This window comes from Sceloporus occidentalis, unplaced genomic scaffold (assembly GCF_023333645.1).
Source record: "Sceloporus occidentalis isolate IW3139 unplaced genomic scaffold, rSceOcc1.0.p SCAF_2, whole genome shotgun sequence".
In the NCBI taxonomy this organism is placed as follows: Eukaryota; Metazoa; Chordata; class Lepidosauria; order Squamata; family Phrynosomatidae; genus Sceloporus; species Sceloporus occidentalis.
Window position 1 is genome coordinate 242,167,069 of NW_028316982.1, and position 13,418 is coordinate 242,180,486.

General features: G+C 39.6%; 1 protein-coding gene across 2 annotated transcripts in view; it reads right to left on the bottom strand.

The window, feature by feature from the left end:
* PDS5B (PDS5 cohesin associated factor B) overlaps positions 1-13,418 on the bottom strand; it is a 111,531-nt gene that overhangs the window by 19,867 nt on the left and 78,246 nt on the right. For both annotated transcript variants that reach the window (XM_089512514.1, XM_089512513.1), the window contains 6 exons: positions 11,885-12,045; positions 9,561-9,684; positions 8,404-8,562; positions 7,409-7,477; positions 1,080-1,216; positions 165-288 (listed from right to left, as the gene is read on the bottom strand). In XM_089512514.1, the coding sequence (XP_089368640.1) occupies positions 165-288; positions 1,080-1,216; positions 7,409-7,477; positions 8,404-8,562; positions 9,561-9,684; positions 11,885-12,045 (774 nt within the window). The remainder of the gene's footprint in view (positions 1-164; positions 289-1,079; positions 1,217-7,408; positions 7,478-8,403; positions 8,563-9,560; positions 9,685-11,884; positions 12,046-13,418) is intronic.

The following is a 13,418-nucleotide window of genomic DNA, read 5'->3' on the forward strand; positions in this document are numbered from 1 at the left end:
AAATCATGACTTGCTTAATATCTGCTATAAATATTGGAAAGCCAGACATACTTTACTACATTTACTGTAAAATACTGGCTAAGTGAAATCAAGTTTCAAGTTATGTATAATTAGCATGCAGAGACAGTAATTGCCCAACAATTCCACCCCTTCTGTTTCCTTACATTAATGGCTAATGCACACAGCTGGTACTGTTCTAATGTGATGATTTCGTGATAACAAGGCTCTTGTGCCAGCTTCACAACAGCACTAGCAGCAGCCAGCCTCAGACGAGACATATCAGGTTTGCTAGAAAGAAACATGGGCTAATTAGTACAAAATCATTAAGACTGTTTTAGCAAGACATGTCATATGTGCGACATAATTTCTCATCATCCACATTATGTGTATTTAAATGCAGTAAAGTCCACCTGTTTAGATCAGATGATAATTGCTGATGTAGACACATCTAGGCAATCATATCCTTAGCTTATTCAGCTGAGATACCCACAAGCCTTTTGCTTGTGCATGCTGTCAGAAATTCATTTGACTCAGGAAACTATGATAACTAGCTTCAAAGCAAGTCAGGATAAACACAGTTTGGATAAAAAAGGAAATTATGTCAAATTAAAAAGTTGCCAATTTAATCATGCCTTATCCAAGGGGAAGAACAAAGTGACTCTGTGCTGGGCAAAATTCTTGTGCATTTCTCAGATTAATAAACCAAGATATAACTGAAACTAAACCATTATGTAACTTGAAATATTGGTTATGTAGTATCATTTGACAGCCTCACTATTCCATTTTGCTTTTTCATTGAAACAATAGTAAGAAAAAACTAATTCTTTAAGAAATAAAAGGCAATCATAGCATAAAATCTACCTTAGCTGCTATGGCTGTGTCAGATTCATAATTTGTGTCACTTCTTTGGAAAGAATACTAGATCCCTCCACTACTCATACACAGCAACACACAAGCTGTGTTCTGCTTTACAAGCACATTACAGGATCAGAAACACTATAATTTATTTATTTTTTGCTTCCTGAGTCAACTTTAAGAAATTGCTCATTGTGCTTGTTTTTAAGCCATTATTTGTATACCTAATTTTCCCCTGTTCTGTAAGGTCCCCATCACTGTGTAATATTGTTGTTAATAGCCTCAGGGTAGAAGTTCCTGATTTACTGTGGCTATTCTTCATTCCTAACAACCATCGGACCATCATCTTCATGGCCTGGATCTGAAAAAAAATATTTGGCATAAGAAATAATAATAATAATAATAATAATAATAATAATAAATTATTTATATTTCCCACCTCTCCCTGTGGATCGAGGCGGGAGTACAACCAATAAAATCAAACAATACAATTACACAATACCCTACTATGTAAGATAATCAATAAAAACATGCCAAAATACAATACAATCATTAACATAGCCAAATCATCGTCTGTTTCTGTACTATTCAATCAGATGTGGAAAATTCTGTAAGATCCTCTATAAAAGATCAGGTGGATAGTAAGAGATCCATCTTAAGTGCCTTCTTAAAGGCTTCTAAGGTGGTGATGAGATGGATCTCTTCTGGTAAGTGTGGGGGCCGCAGCTGTGAACGCTTTACATACAACATGCCCAGTAGTCCAATTTCTAAAAACTAATTTCTCAAAAGCTTGCTAGGAAAAGGCATAATCTCCTGGTCGATGTTACACTTCAAACTTATATCTTTAATAATAATAATAATAATAAATATTTATTTATATCCCACCTCTTCCGTTTTGAGGTTCGAGGCGGGTAACAGCAAAGTTTATATAATATACAACAATAAAAACAACAAGCCCCACAAGACCCCAGCACAACCCTCCCTCCCAAGTATAAAATTAAACAATAAAACATGGTTAAAAATACATAACAATATGACAAAATTACTAAACAAACCACAAATAAGAAAAATAATAAAAGAAGGGGGATTCAGTTGGTTCTGGCCATTATCAATCGGGGAAGGCCTGCCAGAAGAGAAAGATTTTTGTCGCCTTTTTGAAAGCCTCAAGTGAGGATAATTGGCCAATCTCTTCCGACAGGTCATTTCGAGTTTTTAGAGCGGTGACAGAGAAGGACCTCCGGGAGGTCACTGCCAGTCTGGTCTTTCTAGATTGTAAAAAGTTTTTCCCGGGGGATCGGAGTGTATGGGAGGAAGCGTTCCTTCAAGTAGACTGGACCCAGGCCATGTAGGGCTTTATAGGTGATAACCAACACCTTGTACTGTGCCCGGAAGTTAATAGGCAGCCAATGTAATGATTTTAAAATAAATGTAATATTGCTGAACTGCCATGGCTGCCATGTTTTGTATCAACTGAAAAAAAAATTAGACCATTGTTACTCAAAGTGGTGGTCCTTGGACTTATGCTTAGTTCCTAAGCCACTGGCTAATGGCCCTTGGTGAGTTTCCAGGAAAGAACTGTAGCCAATGGGCACAAATATAGTGCCAGTGCCTGAAATATTGGTTACAAATAACTGGTCTGAAAGCCTGAAAAGTACTGTTCTAGACCACCAAAAACAAAACAAAACAAAAACAAAGGAAAGGAAAGGGAAAAAGAAAGAGGGGAAAAAAGATCCACTCACAAATGGACTAACTCCTATCACCACCTAGGCCAGGAAGGAGTCTCATGACCCAATGAGATTTTAAAATGTGACTCCAAGCTCTTCCCCTATTTCTTCTTAAGGCAGTACAGACACAAAGTAGAAAAAGGTTTTAAAAAGTTATATAGGCCCTGTAATTAACACTAAATGGGTGGGTATGAATTGTTGCTTCTCTGCAGTTTAGAAAGAACCTGTGAATAATAGTGTAGCAATGCAGATGTCTACTAGTGGAATTTTCAAATCATCCAGAATCTGAGAAGAAAATGAGTACAATGCTTTTGGGTTATGATATTACAGTCGGCCCTTCTTATACACGGATTCAAGCATACACGGTTTGAAAATGTTCCAAAAAAGTATAAATTTACCTTGATTTTCCATTTTTATAAGGGACACCATTTTGCTATGTCATTATACTTAATGGGACTTGAGCATACACGGATTTTGTTATACACGGGGGATCTTGGAACCAAACCCCAGCGTATAACAAGGGTCCACTGTATCTCTTTCTGGATGTGTGCCTATGTTTGGCTCTCTTAGGCTACTTCCACATTGCAGAAATAATCCACTTTGATACCACTTTAACTGTCATGGATCAATGGTATGGAATTCTGGGAATTGTAGTTCTGTGAGAAATTTAGTCTTCTCTGTCAGAAAGCTCTGCTGTTATAATAAACTACAATTCCCACAAATCCACAGCCATGGCAGTTAAAGTGGTGCAAAACTGGATTATTTTTGCAATGTACATGCAGCCTTAGTTGTATGATAAAACATTTTCCTGGTAAAATCTTCCATAACAACTATCTACAATCTTTTTTACAATAGACTCCTCGGAAAAAGCAGGGGTGGGGGGTGGATGGTCCATTCAGGTATGTAGCAGGGTTGAATGGCTGATAGAAATGAAGGTGGCTACCAGAAAGTGAGCATAGTGAAAAATAGCCGCCAAGAAAAATGTGCTGTGTTTTGTGCCCTCTGTTAAGGTATAGGAAATATTTTTTTTGCCCAAAAATACTAAGAGGCTCCTCTGGCACCTTTTAGCACTAGTGGAAGCATCCAAATTGGTGGTCCCTCTTCCCTTAAGGACTCAGCCAGTCTCAGGAAAGAGAGCCAAATTGGTCTCTCCCTCTTCCCAAACTGCTTTGCACCATGCTGTAGCCTCATGAAAGTCAAGCAAAGGAGTTGCATCTCCATTAGTTAAGGAGTTGCAGCTCTCTAAGGCACATTAGATAAAGGCATCTGATCTGGGAACCTTCAAGTAGGTAGAGGTAGGAGGCAGGGCCACTGATCTGAGGACCTTCAAGCAGAGAGCAGTAAAGTGCAAGTGTTTAGATAACCATCAGCAGAATGAATCAAAATACAACCCTGAGAACACCAATGCACTTCACTGGCAACCTTTTCCATTGAGGAAGAAATCTTGGTTTCAGTTTTGTTCCACATTCCTTCAGAGTAGAGTGGCCAGGTTGTACATGCCAACAGTGGATGGGGCTGAATTCAAAGTAGGCAGAAATTGGCATATTCCTTTAATAGATGCAACTACGCCCAAACAATCCCACCCATGCGACCATCATATAGGCCTGTTACAGACTGCCAAAATAAAGCTGCTTCAGGTCTCTTTGGAGGTATGCTATTTAAATGATGCATGGGTCCTAAGAGTCCGGAGGTTGCGCCAAAGCCACACTCAATTCCTAAGCACTGGAGTGCAGCTTTGGTCCGCTTCCGGATTCTTAGGATGCATGCATCATTTAAACAGCATATCTCCAAAGAGACCCGAAGCAGCTTTATTTTGGCAGTCTGTAACAGGCCATAGTTTGTAAATCTGAATGATCTAAATCACTGATTGATAGCCAAGTAATATTCATAACAAGAAAACAGGTGCTCCTCTAGAAAGTATCTTTCAGGATGGATGAATGCAATCAAAGCTTCCTCTTCCTGGAATACAAAACAATCCTGACACAATGAGAGCTTTTTCCTCCATTATAAATGGAATGAAGGCTTATTTGCATAGTATGTGTAGACTAAGTTTGCAATTCAATTTTCTTTTTAACAAATGTGAAAAAAAAACCAAACTGCCCTGTCTTATTATTTACCTTTACTGCTATTATCATTGCATATGTTTACAAATAATTGACTTAGTCATGTGCAAATTCTTCAACATAATAAATTGTATTTTTCATAATATCTACCGCTTGGTTCATTGCCTGCAGCTTGCCAGCAATTACATTCTGTCTTCTCCATAGTTCTAGGTACAGTCCTTATTTTAGGTTTAGAGAGTACTCTGGTAGGCAATTATACAATGTACTGGTTGAAATAGCTTCAGGTTGAGATTCTGTGATATGCAGGTAAGTGGTCTCAGAATTAGGATCTCCGGAAGAGACAGACAGGGAGATTTAGAGGCCCGGGATATAAACCAAGTACAAATAAACAAATGAGCAGAAGGTATCTCCAATGATGTGGCGGCGGGGTGGGGGGTTCATTCCACTTCAGCCAACACTAGGTTTCTCTTTACTTTTTCAACTTGCCTGGCTCTCCCTTTTCTGTACAGTGACTCATTTTGCAGCTCCCTTCAAGGCCCGAAACAGACGGGCCAAAAGCACTGCCTTCGGGCCAATCTGGGGGCATGGCATTTAGAAGACGTATGCCTCCAGATTGGGCCAAAGCCACACCACAGCTGCCTAAGGTGATACAAATCCAACACAAAAAGGAGCAGAAAAAGCACTCTCTGCTGGCTGTCCATTGTGGACTGCCGTCGCAGCCAGCCTTGGGACTGCAGTATCTGGTCACCACAGCCCTGCACTATTCAAGGTGTACAGCTGGAGTGGCCACAGACCACTCCAAGCCACCCGTCTGCTTGAGGCCTAAATCTCTCTGCCTACTGCTCTCCTGGGCACATCTCCTCAGCTCTAGCAAACAAGGTGTGATGAAAATCCTAGACAACAGTCCATCATTCCCTTGCTACCCAGGTTCAAAGGAGAAGTCTGCCACGCTTACATGCTTTTTGCTATCTGGCAACTTCTGTCTTCTAGGTCTTTTCCTTCAAAGCCAGTCAGTGGTCTTTTATTGGCCTTTTGTCTCATTCCCGCCCTCTCCCAGGCTTTCAATGAGGCCAGCAGCTGACCCTCATTCATTCATAATGCCTGGCCTGGGAACAGGTAACAAAGCAATTGTAATGAGTCCTAATCTTACATTGTAATGTATCTGATTCATTTCGGTTAGATATTAGCCTATTTTTTTCTTGTGTGTTTTTCCAACCACATGAATTAATTTTTCTTTAAAAATAAATGTAACATAACAGTTGTAAATACTGTTGTGGTCCTATTTTTCATAATAGATGTTTTTCAAAAGTTTCTGTACAGTATGCATTTTTGCTTATATATATCTAGCAAAATTTAAAACATTATCTATAGCTTGCTCCTGAAGGAGAATATCAAGACATGTTTCTGTCTTGAAGTACACGTTTAGTCACTACATTGTCAAAATAGTGAGCTCTATCAAAAACTCAGTTCTGTTATGTGAAGTATACCGGGGGGGGGGGGGGGGGGGCACACAGAAAGGAATGTATAGCTATGGCTTCAAGACTAATTTTCTTCAGAACCTGAACAAAACTTTGTAACTTCAGTTGCATTCACTTCAGTTGCACATTAACTCATACATTAATTCTCAGAACTTGAAGATCAACCACATTAGCATATCATGAAGCTAAAAATCAAGAGCAAGGCTGCCAGAAATATCCACAACAATCAGAAATAATAATATTTGTCAGAGATTAGAACCTTTAAAATTTCAGCCATCTAAACTATAGAGCAAGCAATGTGCACAACTGGTCCTTGCAATACATATCAACTTTACACAATAACTGTGAAAATAAATTAAAAGACTGCCACCTAATGCAAAAAATATATGTAAATGCATGTAAATAACAAATTAACTCATGCATTGTAATAAAGAAAAGGAAACTTTATATTGCATATTGTAAGATATTTTCCTACACTGATAAGTATTACAGTCTATTCCTGGGTATACAAATGCTTCACAATGAAAGCAGTGTTGTGTTTGCAGAATCAAGTGTGTTTCACACAAATATGCAGTGACAAAAAACACAAAATAATTAAAACAACACTAACAGATGATGAGGTCGTTATCTACCCCATTGACTTCCAATCCCCTCCTCCAATTAAAAACCATTATTGGGAGCACCCTACTCACAACAGCAAGACTTCATTTATTCTTCTCTGTATTATAGTTTGCCGCCTGAAACAGCACTAGAGTTTTCCCTCTCGACATATATTATATTGGTTAGGACAAGAAAGCACTCTGGATTACAAGATTCAATTGATTTGGAAGAATATGGTATTTTTGACCCTAGGAGATTTCTGTTTATAGAAAGGAAGCTGTAAATGACAAGTTTCTGAAATTTGGGGAAACTATTTACTATTCCGCAAGTTCCAATATCCTAGTTTGACTATACTGTAGGTCTACTTCTATGTAAATTCTGATCCAAAACTTGACTCTAAGGGACTGATAAGATCCTCCCCTCCCATGCTGGAACTTTAAAGTACATACTGAAAATGTAAGCCACAGAAATTTAGTGCACACAATGTGCATTAGTCCTCAGACTAAATCAAGATGTGTCTGTCATGTTGTATCTTAAAGGAAAACTTAAAGAGTATGGCTATGAATGATAGAAGGTCAGATGTGCAAACAACAACAAAAAGCCAAATTAGCCTGGAGTTAAAATTAGCATGTAAAACAGGAGGAAATATGCAAATCATTATGCAAATAAAGTCTCTTAAATGATTTACCTTTACAAGAGTCTCAGGAGAAACTTCTTCATCTGGCACCCATAGTTTAACTGTCTTTTTTCCTGGCATCTGAATAAATCAATATATCTTGTTATTTATTTAGTATCTTATACTTTGGGGAAAATATTCAATTTTTAAGGAAGTCATTCTCAGTTCTTCCAGCAGTAGAAACAAGCACCAGAATATCCCATTAGTAAGATGGTAATATATGAACTAGTGCACAGATAATAAAGTATAGAGAAATAAATGCTGTTGTGGACACAGACTTATTTAGAGAATGGATCTGTGAAACCAGGAATGCAGTAAACATGTCCATTCTGTAATGCTCAGATAATTTATGTGCTTGCATATGGTTGAAGAAGAAAAAAATCTTTATTTTAATAAAAAGGGAAGAGCTGCAGGAAAGATGAGAGACATTCAATCCAATTTTTTTCTTTTGAAGGACTTAGCTTTTATATTTCTGTCTAGCCTAACTTGAAATTGGAAAGGTTTAAATCATGTTATTACTTAACAGTAAAGATAAAGGTAGTCCCTTGTCATGAATGAGTAGTCATAACAGACTGTAGGAGGCAGTGCTCATCTCCATTACTAAGCCGAAGAGCCAGCATTGTTCGAAGACGACTCTGGTGGTCATGTGGCCAACATGACTGCACCAAACGCTGTTACCTTCCCACCAAAGTGGTACCTATTTGTCTACTTGCATTTCCATGCTTTCAAACTGCTAGGTTGGCAGAAGCTGGGAATAGTAACAGGAGTTCACCTCATCATGCAGCATTCAACCCTCGAACTGCCAACTTTCCAATCTTTCGACTGTCAAAATTGGCATCTTAACCATTAAACCACTGTATCCCAGTACTTTGACAATATGAGAGCTATATAGTATTCCCAGTACTTTGACACTATGAGAGCAATATAGCCATATTTTAAGCTAGTATATGAAGAAAACAGATATATCTTGCTGTGTACATTGAAATTAAAATTTAGAAAACTCTTACCCTGTCACTCATTAACAAGTCTTTAACAATAAATGTGGCCACCAGAGATTTCAATGGGGCAGCAAATTGATCATGTGCCAACAAAGCTATGTGGCCAATGGAAACCAGAGGTGTAATAAGATGTTCAAGATTGGTTGGATCAAGACTCTTATGTAGAGGCTAAAAAGAAATACAAACACTGAGTATAAATGAAAGGAACTACTGAGATCCATATATCTCTAAGTCTGTTGCAGTAAATGAAAAATATTTTCAATTGTTAAAATAATTAAGAGAACATACTAAAATATTCTTTACAAAGCAAATTTTAAATATCTGAAGAAGTTATATACTTGATATGAGTCGAAAAATGTATGCTGAAAAAGTGACCCAAAAAACCTGGGTCAACTTATATACGGGGCTATATGGTAATAAGGCTTTTGCCCTTAAGTGGCTTCCACAGCCCGGCTGTCTCCCAAAGAGACAGCCAAGCTGAGGAAGGGAGACAAGTGTTTGCTTCCCACTCCTTCCCCAGCTCAGGTGTCCTCCAAAGGTCCCTTCGAAGGGACAGGTACAGACAAATGTTTACTTCCCCCCTCACCTTGGGCGTCCTCCGGAGGTCCTTTGAAGATACAGTGGAACTGAGGAAAGACTTGGGAGGCAAACCTTTGTTTCCCCCTCCTTCCTCAGCTCAAGTGTCCTCTGGAGGCCCTCCAAGGGGACAGCTGTGCTGTGGTGGGGGAGGAAGGGATACCCCAACTTATCCACAAGTCATATCAAAATCCCTAATTTTGGGCCCCAAACCTGCCCTCGACTTATACATGATGTTGTCTTATAGTCGAGTATATATGGTAACTATAATAATGTATGTTACAATGAACAAGTCAAATATGATTATGGGCCCAAACAGGCCAAAATAAAGCTGCTTCGGGTCACTTGGAGGTATGCTGTTAAAATGATGCATGTGTTCTAAGAGGCCAGAAGCCGTGCCAAAGCCATGCTCCAGTCCTAAGGACTGGAGCGCAGCTTTGACGCAGCTTCTGGCCTCTTAAAATACGTGTGTCATTTAAACAGCATACCTCCAAAGTGATCTGAAGCACCTTTATTTTGGCCTGTCTGTTCAGGCCCTAAGTCTCAGAAATACAAATGCAGCATAACCATAAAACTTTAAAAACAATTACCTCAAATATCTGTGCAAATTGTGTTTCTTTGCTGGAAAATATTGCATGGATACAGTGAATAGCATATTTGGCTTGACGAGGTGGTCCTTTTTTAGCTTTATGGTGCAGGACTGGTAGCAAAGCACTAGAAGTAAAATATAACTGTTTAAATAAAACTAAACATGTTTATGTTTGCTATGAATTCATAATCATTACAATTCCATGTCTATGACAAAGGAAGGAAAGGGAAATATTACACACAAATGTAAAATATTCACTGACTATGAATGAAATGCAATTCTCTGGATGCAAATGGCAACCTAACAAGAAAAAAAAACCTCAACACACAATTGGATAGCTTTTTACTTCTTCTCATAGGTTACAGAGACAGACTAAACTGTAATTACAGTTCTGAAGATCCATGGAACTCTCAGATAATTTTGTGAATATAAACAGAATATGTATGATCAGGTTTTATCAAAATTATAGCCTGCCCTTCTAAAACACTTTTTATTCTAGGCAATGTACATGTGAGGTCTCATTCCTTCACCACTTAGCATGATAGGAAACCTCAACAACGCAGCTTCAAGATTGTGTGTATGTGTTGTGTGACTTCAAATCATTTCCACCTTCTGGAGATTTTGGCAAGATTTATTCAGAGGAGGTTTGCCTTTGCCATTGCCTTCTCATGAGGCTGAGAGCATGTGATTCAGTGGGTTTCATAGCTGAGCTGAGAATTGAACCTTGGTCTCCAAAGTCACAGTCCAGCCATTATGCCACACTGGCTCATGCCTCAAGATTAGAGGCACACTAAAACAATAATAATAAAGCTACCATTTCAAATGAGAAATTCTATCTGTAAATGTTCCTGGTCATGTATCATCAGTTCAATGTTTGTTGTTGTTGTTGTTGTTGTTGTTTTGTTTTATGGAGACACAAACACACATGCATTTCTTTTTTTTCTTTTTATTACAAATAAAGTACACATACATAACATGTAACATAAAACATATAACATATACCAATAACATTCATCTCTATCATCCCCTTCCCTCCCCCCTCCCCCTCCCCTATACTTAAAATACCTTCGATACTCCTTCTCTTCATACATTTCCTAGACTGGACAACACAAAACTGACTTCCTTGGTCTGAACCCTTACCGTTTATTTTATTGACTCTAGTTGTCTATCTTTTTATTAGTAGTAACTGGTTTTGTTTTGACTTCACCTATAAAACACACATGCATTTCTGAAGGACACTGAATGATTTACATTTTTCTCCAGCCATCGTATCATGAGAGATGCATAAATCTCACTGCAGTGGTATTCACTGAGGTTAGGGCCACAGGACCTTGTGAAAGTGGAAAACCCACAAATAATCAACTATTTTTTTAACTTGACAGCACATCCCACTAGGACTCTGTAGGTCCCCCAGTGAAGCTCTACAGTCAACATCAGGTGGAAGTTTACCATGAAATCATGCTGGAGGACCCACAAATGTCTAGAGATGTTTTTTTTCTCAAGGAATCTTCAAGTCATCCAGTGTGACTCTATGGCCAAAATCCAGCAGAGTCACAATGGAAGACCTAGAGATTCCTAGAGAGAACACATTAATCAAATCTGCAAGTGTCAAAGCTGCATGTGTAGGGGGATGGCCATAATGTGAACAATATGGTCTCATGAAGAGGGGAACTGACAAATGATTGTTTTATCAGCAAGAAGGAAGATGCTATTAAAATGCACTAAACGTCTGGCGGTGCAATTCAAAGACATAGCTGTGTTAGTCTGGAAAATCAGTATGCAAAGGGATCTTGTACTGCCTTTGAAACTTAAAAAAAGAAGCTTGTTGCATGAGCTTTAGTAAACTTGAGCCTACTTCTGCACACATCTGAGAAGTAGGCTCAAGTCTATGAAAGCTCATGCAACCAGCTTCTTTCTTTCAGTTAGCCTCAAAGTTCCTTTTGCATCATCATCATCATCATATATTTATTTGTATCCCACTTCTCCCTTTTGAGGATCGAGGCAGATAACAGCATGAATTAAAACAAATACAGAAAATAATGACAAGAGAAACAATATTATATTAAATGTCTAGTGATGATACTTTATATGTGTGTTGTTTGCATAATTAATATCAACAAATAGGTTTCAACTTCTGTGCAGAGTCTCTATCTGAACTCAGTATTCCTCTAAATTTTAATAAATATCATGGGACAATTCAACCCTATCAAAACTAATTAAACTTTCATTATTGACTCCAGGGAAGATAAATTTTGTCCAATATTTCCCAACTGTTGTATAGTATAGAATAATACAGTGTATTATATCTTAATGTATTTAACTCACGATCTGATGTGTGGGAAATCCTCTTCAATTTTGCTTCCCGTGTTCTTGAAAATTTGCAGTGCAGCTTCAGCTACCTTTTCATCATCCATTTTTAGACAAGCCAAAAGGGATTCAAATGTTTCAGCTGAATGGAATGAGATAGGGTGTGTAAAAGAAAGTACCTGTAAGAATAATCAGTAAGGCTCTTTTAAAATGTAGGTCTCATAATACCACATACAGACTGAACCATTACATTCCAATATTTACTGAAGATAAAAAGATAAAATTTCAGCACAGAAGACATTCATTGTACACCAAATTATAGATAATGACAGCCCTGCCAAGTTAAAGGGAGCAGAGTGTTACCTGTAACTATGGTTCTTTGACTGGTCTTCTATGTATTCATATACATGGATTCTGTGCCTATGCAGAGCTCAGTTTTGAAACTTTCCAGAATTTAACACTTTTGCTTACAGTTCTTCCCCTTTCCTCTACTCTCTAAGCCAGGGGTAGGCAACCTACGGCCCGCGGGCCGCATGCGGCCCGCCGAGCCGTTGGGACCGGCCCCTGCTCGGTCCTGCCGCCGATTGCCGCTGCCAAAGGCCCCACAGGGCAGGCATGCGGGGCCTTGGGCCTCTCGCACAGCCGCGCAGGGCCTTGAGCCTACCGCGCAGGCCCCTCAGAAGCTGGGAAGGAGCCTGCGAGGACGCGCGCACGCGCACGGGTGTCCCCCGCCTCCTTCCTGGCCTCTGAGGGGCTTGGAGGCCCCTCAGAAGCCGGGAAAGAGCCGGCGAGGACGCCAGCGCATGTGTCCCCTGCCTCCTTTCCGTCCTCTGAGGGGCCTCCCCTCATTTTACAGCAGGAGGGGCAGAGAGAGAGAGAGGAGTTGTGTGTATGTATGTGTAAGAGCGGTGTGTGTGTAAGAGAGAGGTGTGTTTTGTGTGTGTGAGAGAGAGAACGAGTTGTGTATGTGTCTGTGTGAGAGAGAGAGGGGGGAAGTGGGTTGTGTGTGTGAGAGTGGGTTGTGTGAGACGGTGTGTGAGAAGGGGAGGTTGTATGTGAGAGAGAGATGTGTTGTGTATGTGTGTATGAGAGAGAGAAAAGTGAGTTGTGTGTGAGAGGGAGAGATAAAAGTGGGTTGTGTGTGTGAGAGAGAGTGGGTTTTGTGAGAGAGAAGGAGGTTGTGTGTGTGAGAGAGATGGGTTTTGTGTGTGTGTATGTGTGAGACACACACAGAGAGAAAAGTGGGTTGTGTATGTGAGAGAGGGGGTGGTTGTGTGTGTTAGACAGGGTTTGGGGTGTGTGTGTGAGAGAGAGAGAAGTGGGTTGTGTGTGTGAGAGAGCAAGTTGTGTGAGACAGGGTGTATGTGAGAGACAGGGGGAGGTTGTGTGTGAGAGAGACAGGCGTTGTGTGTGTGTGTGCGCGCGCAAAATCCCCTCTCAGCACCTTGTGCCTTTCTGGGTTGAGATAGTGTGCATGCTTTCTTCTTTTTTTTGAATTGCTTTGTAGTAGTTTCCATGCTTGGAACTATTATTATTATTGTTATCACTCCGG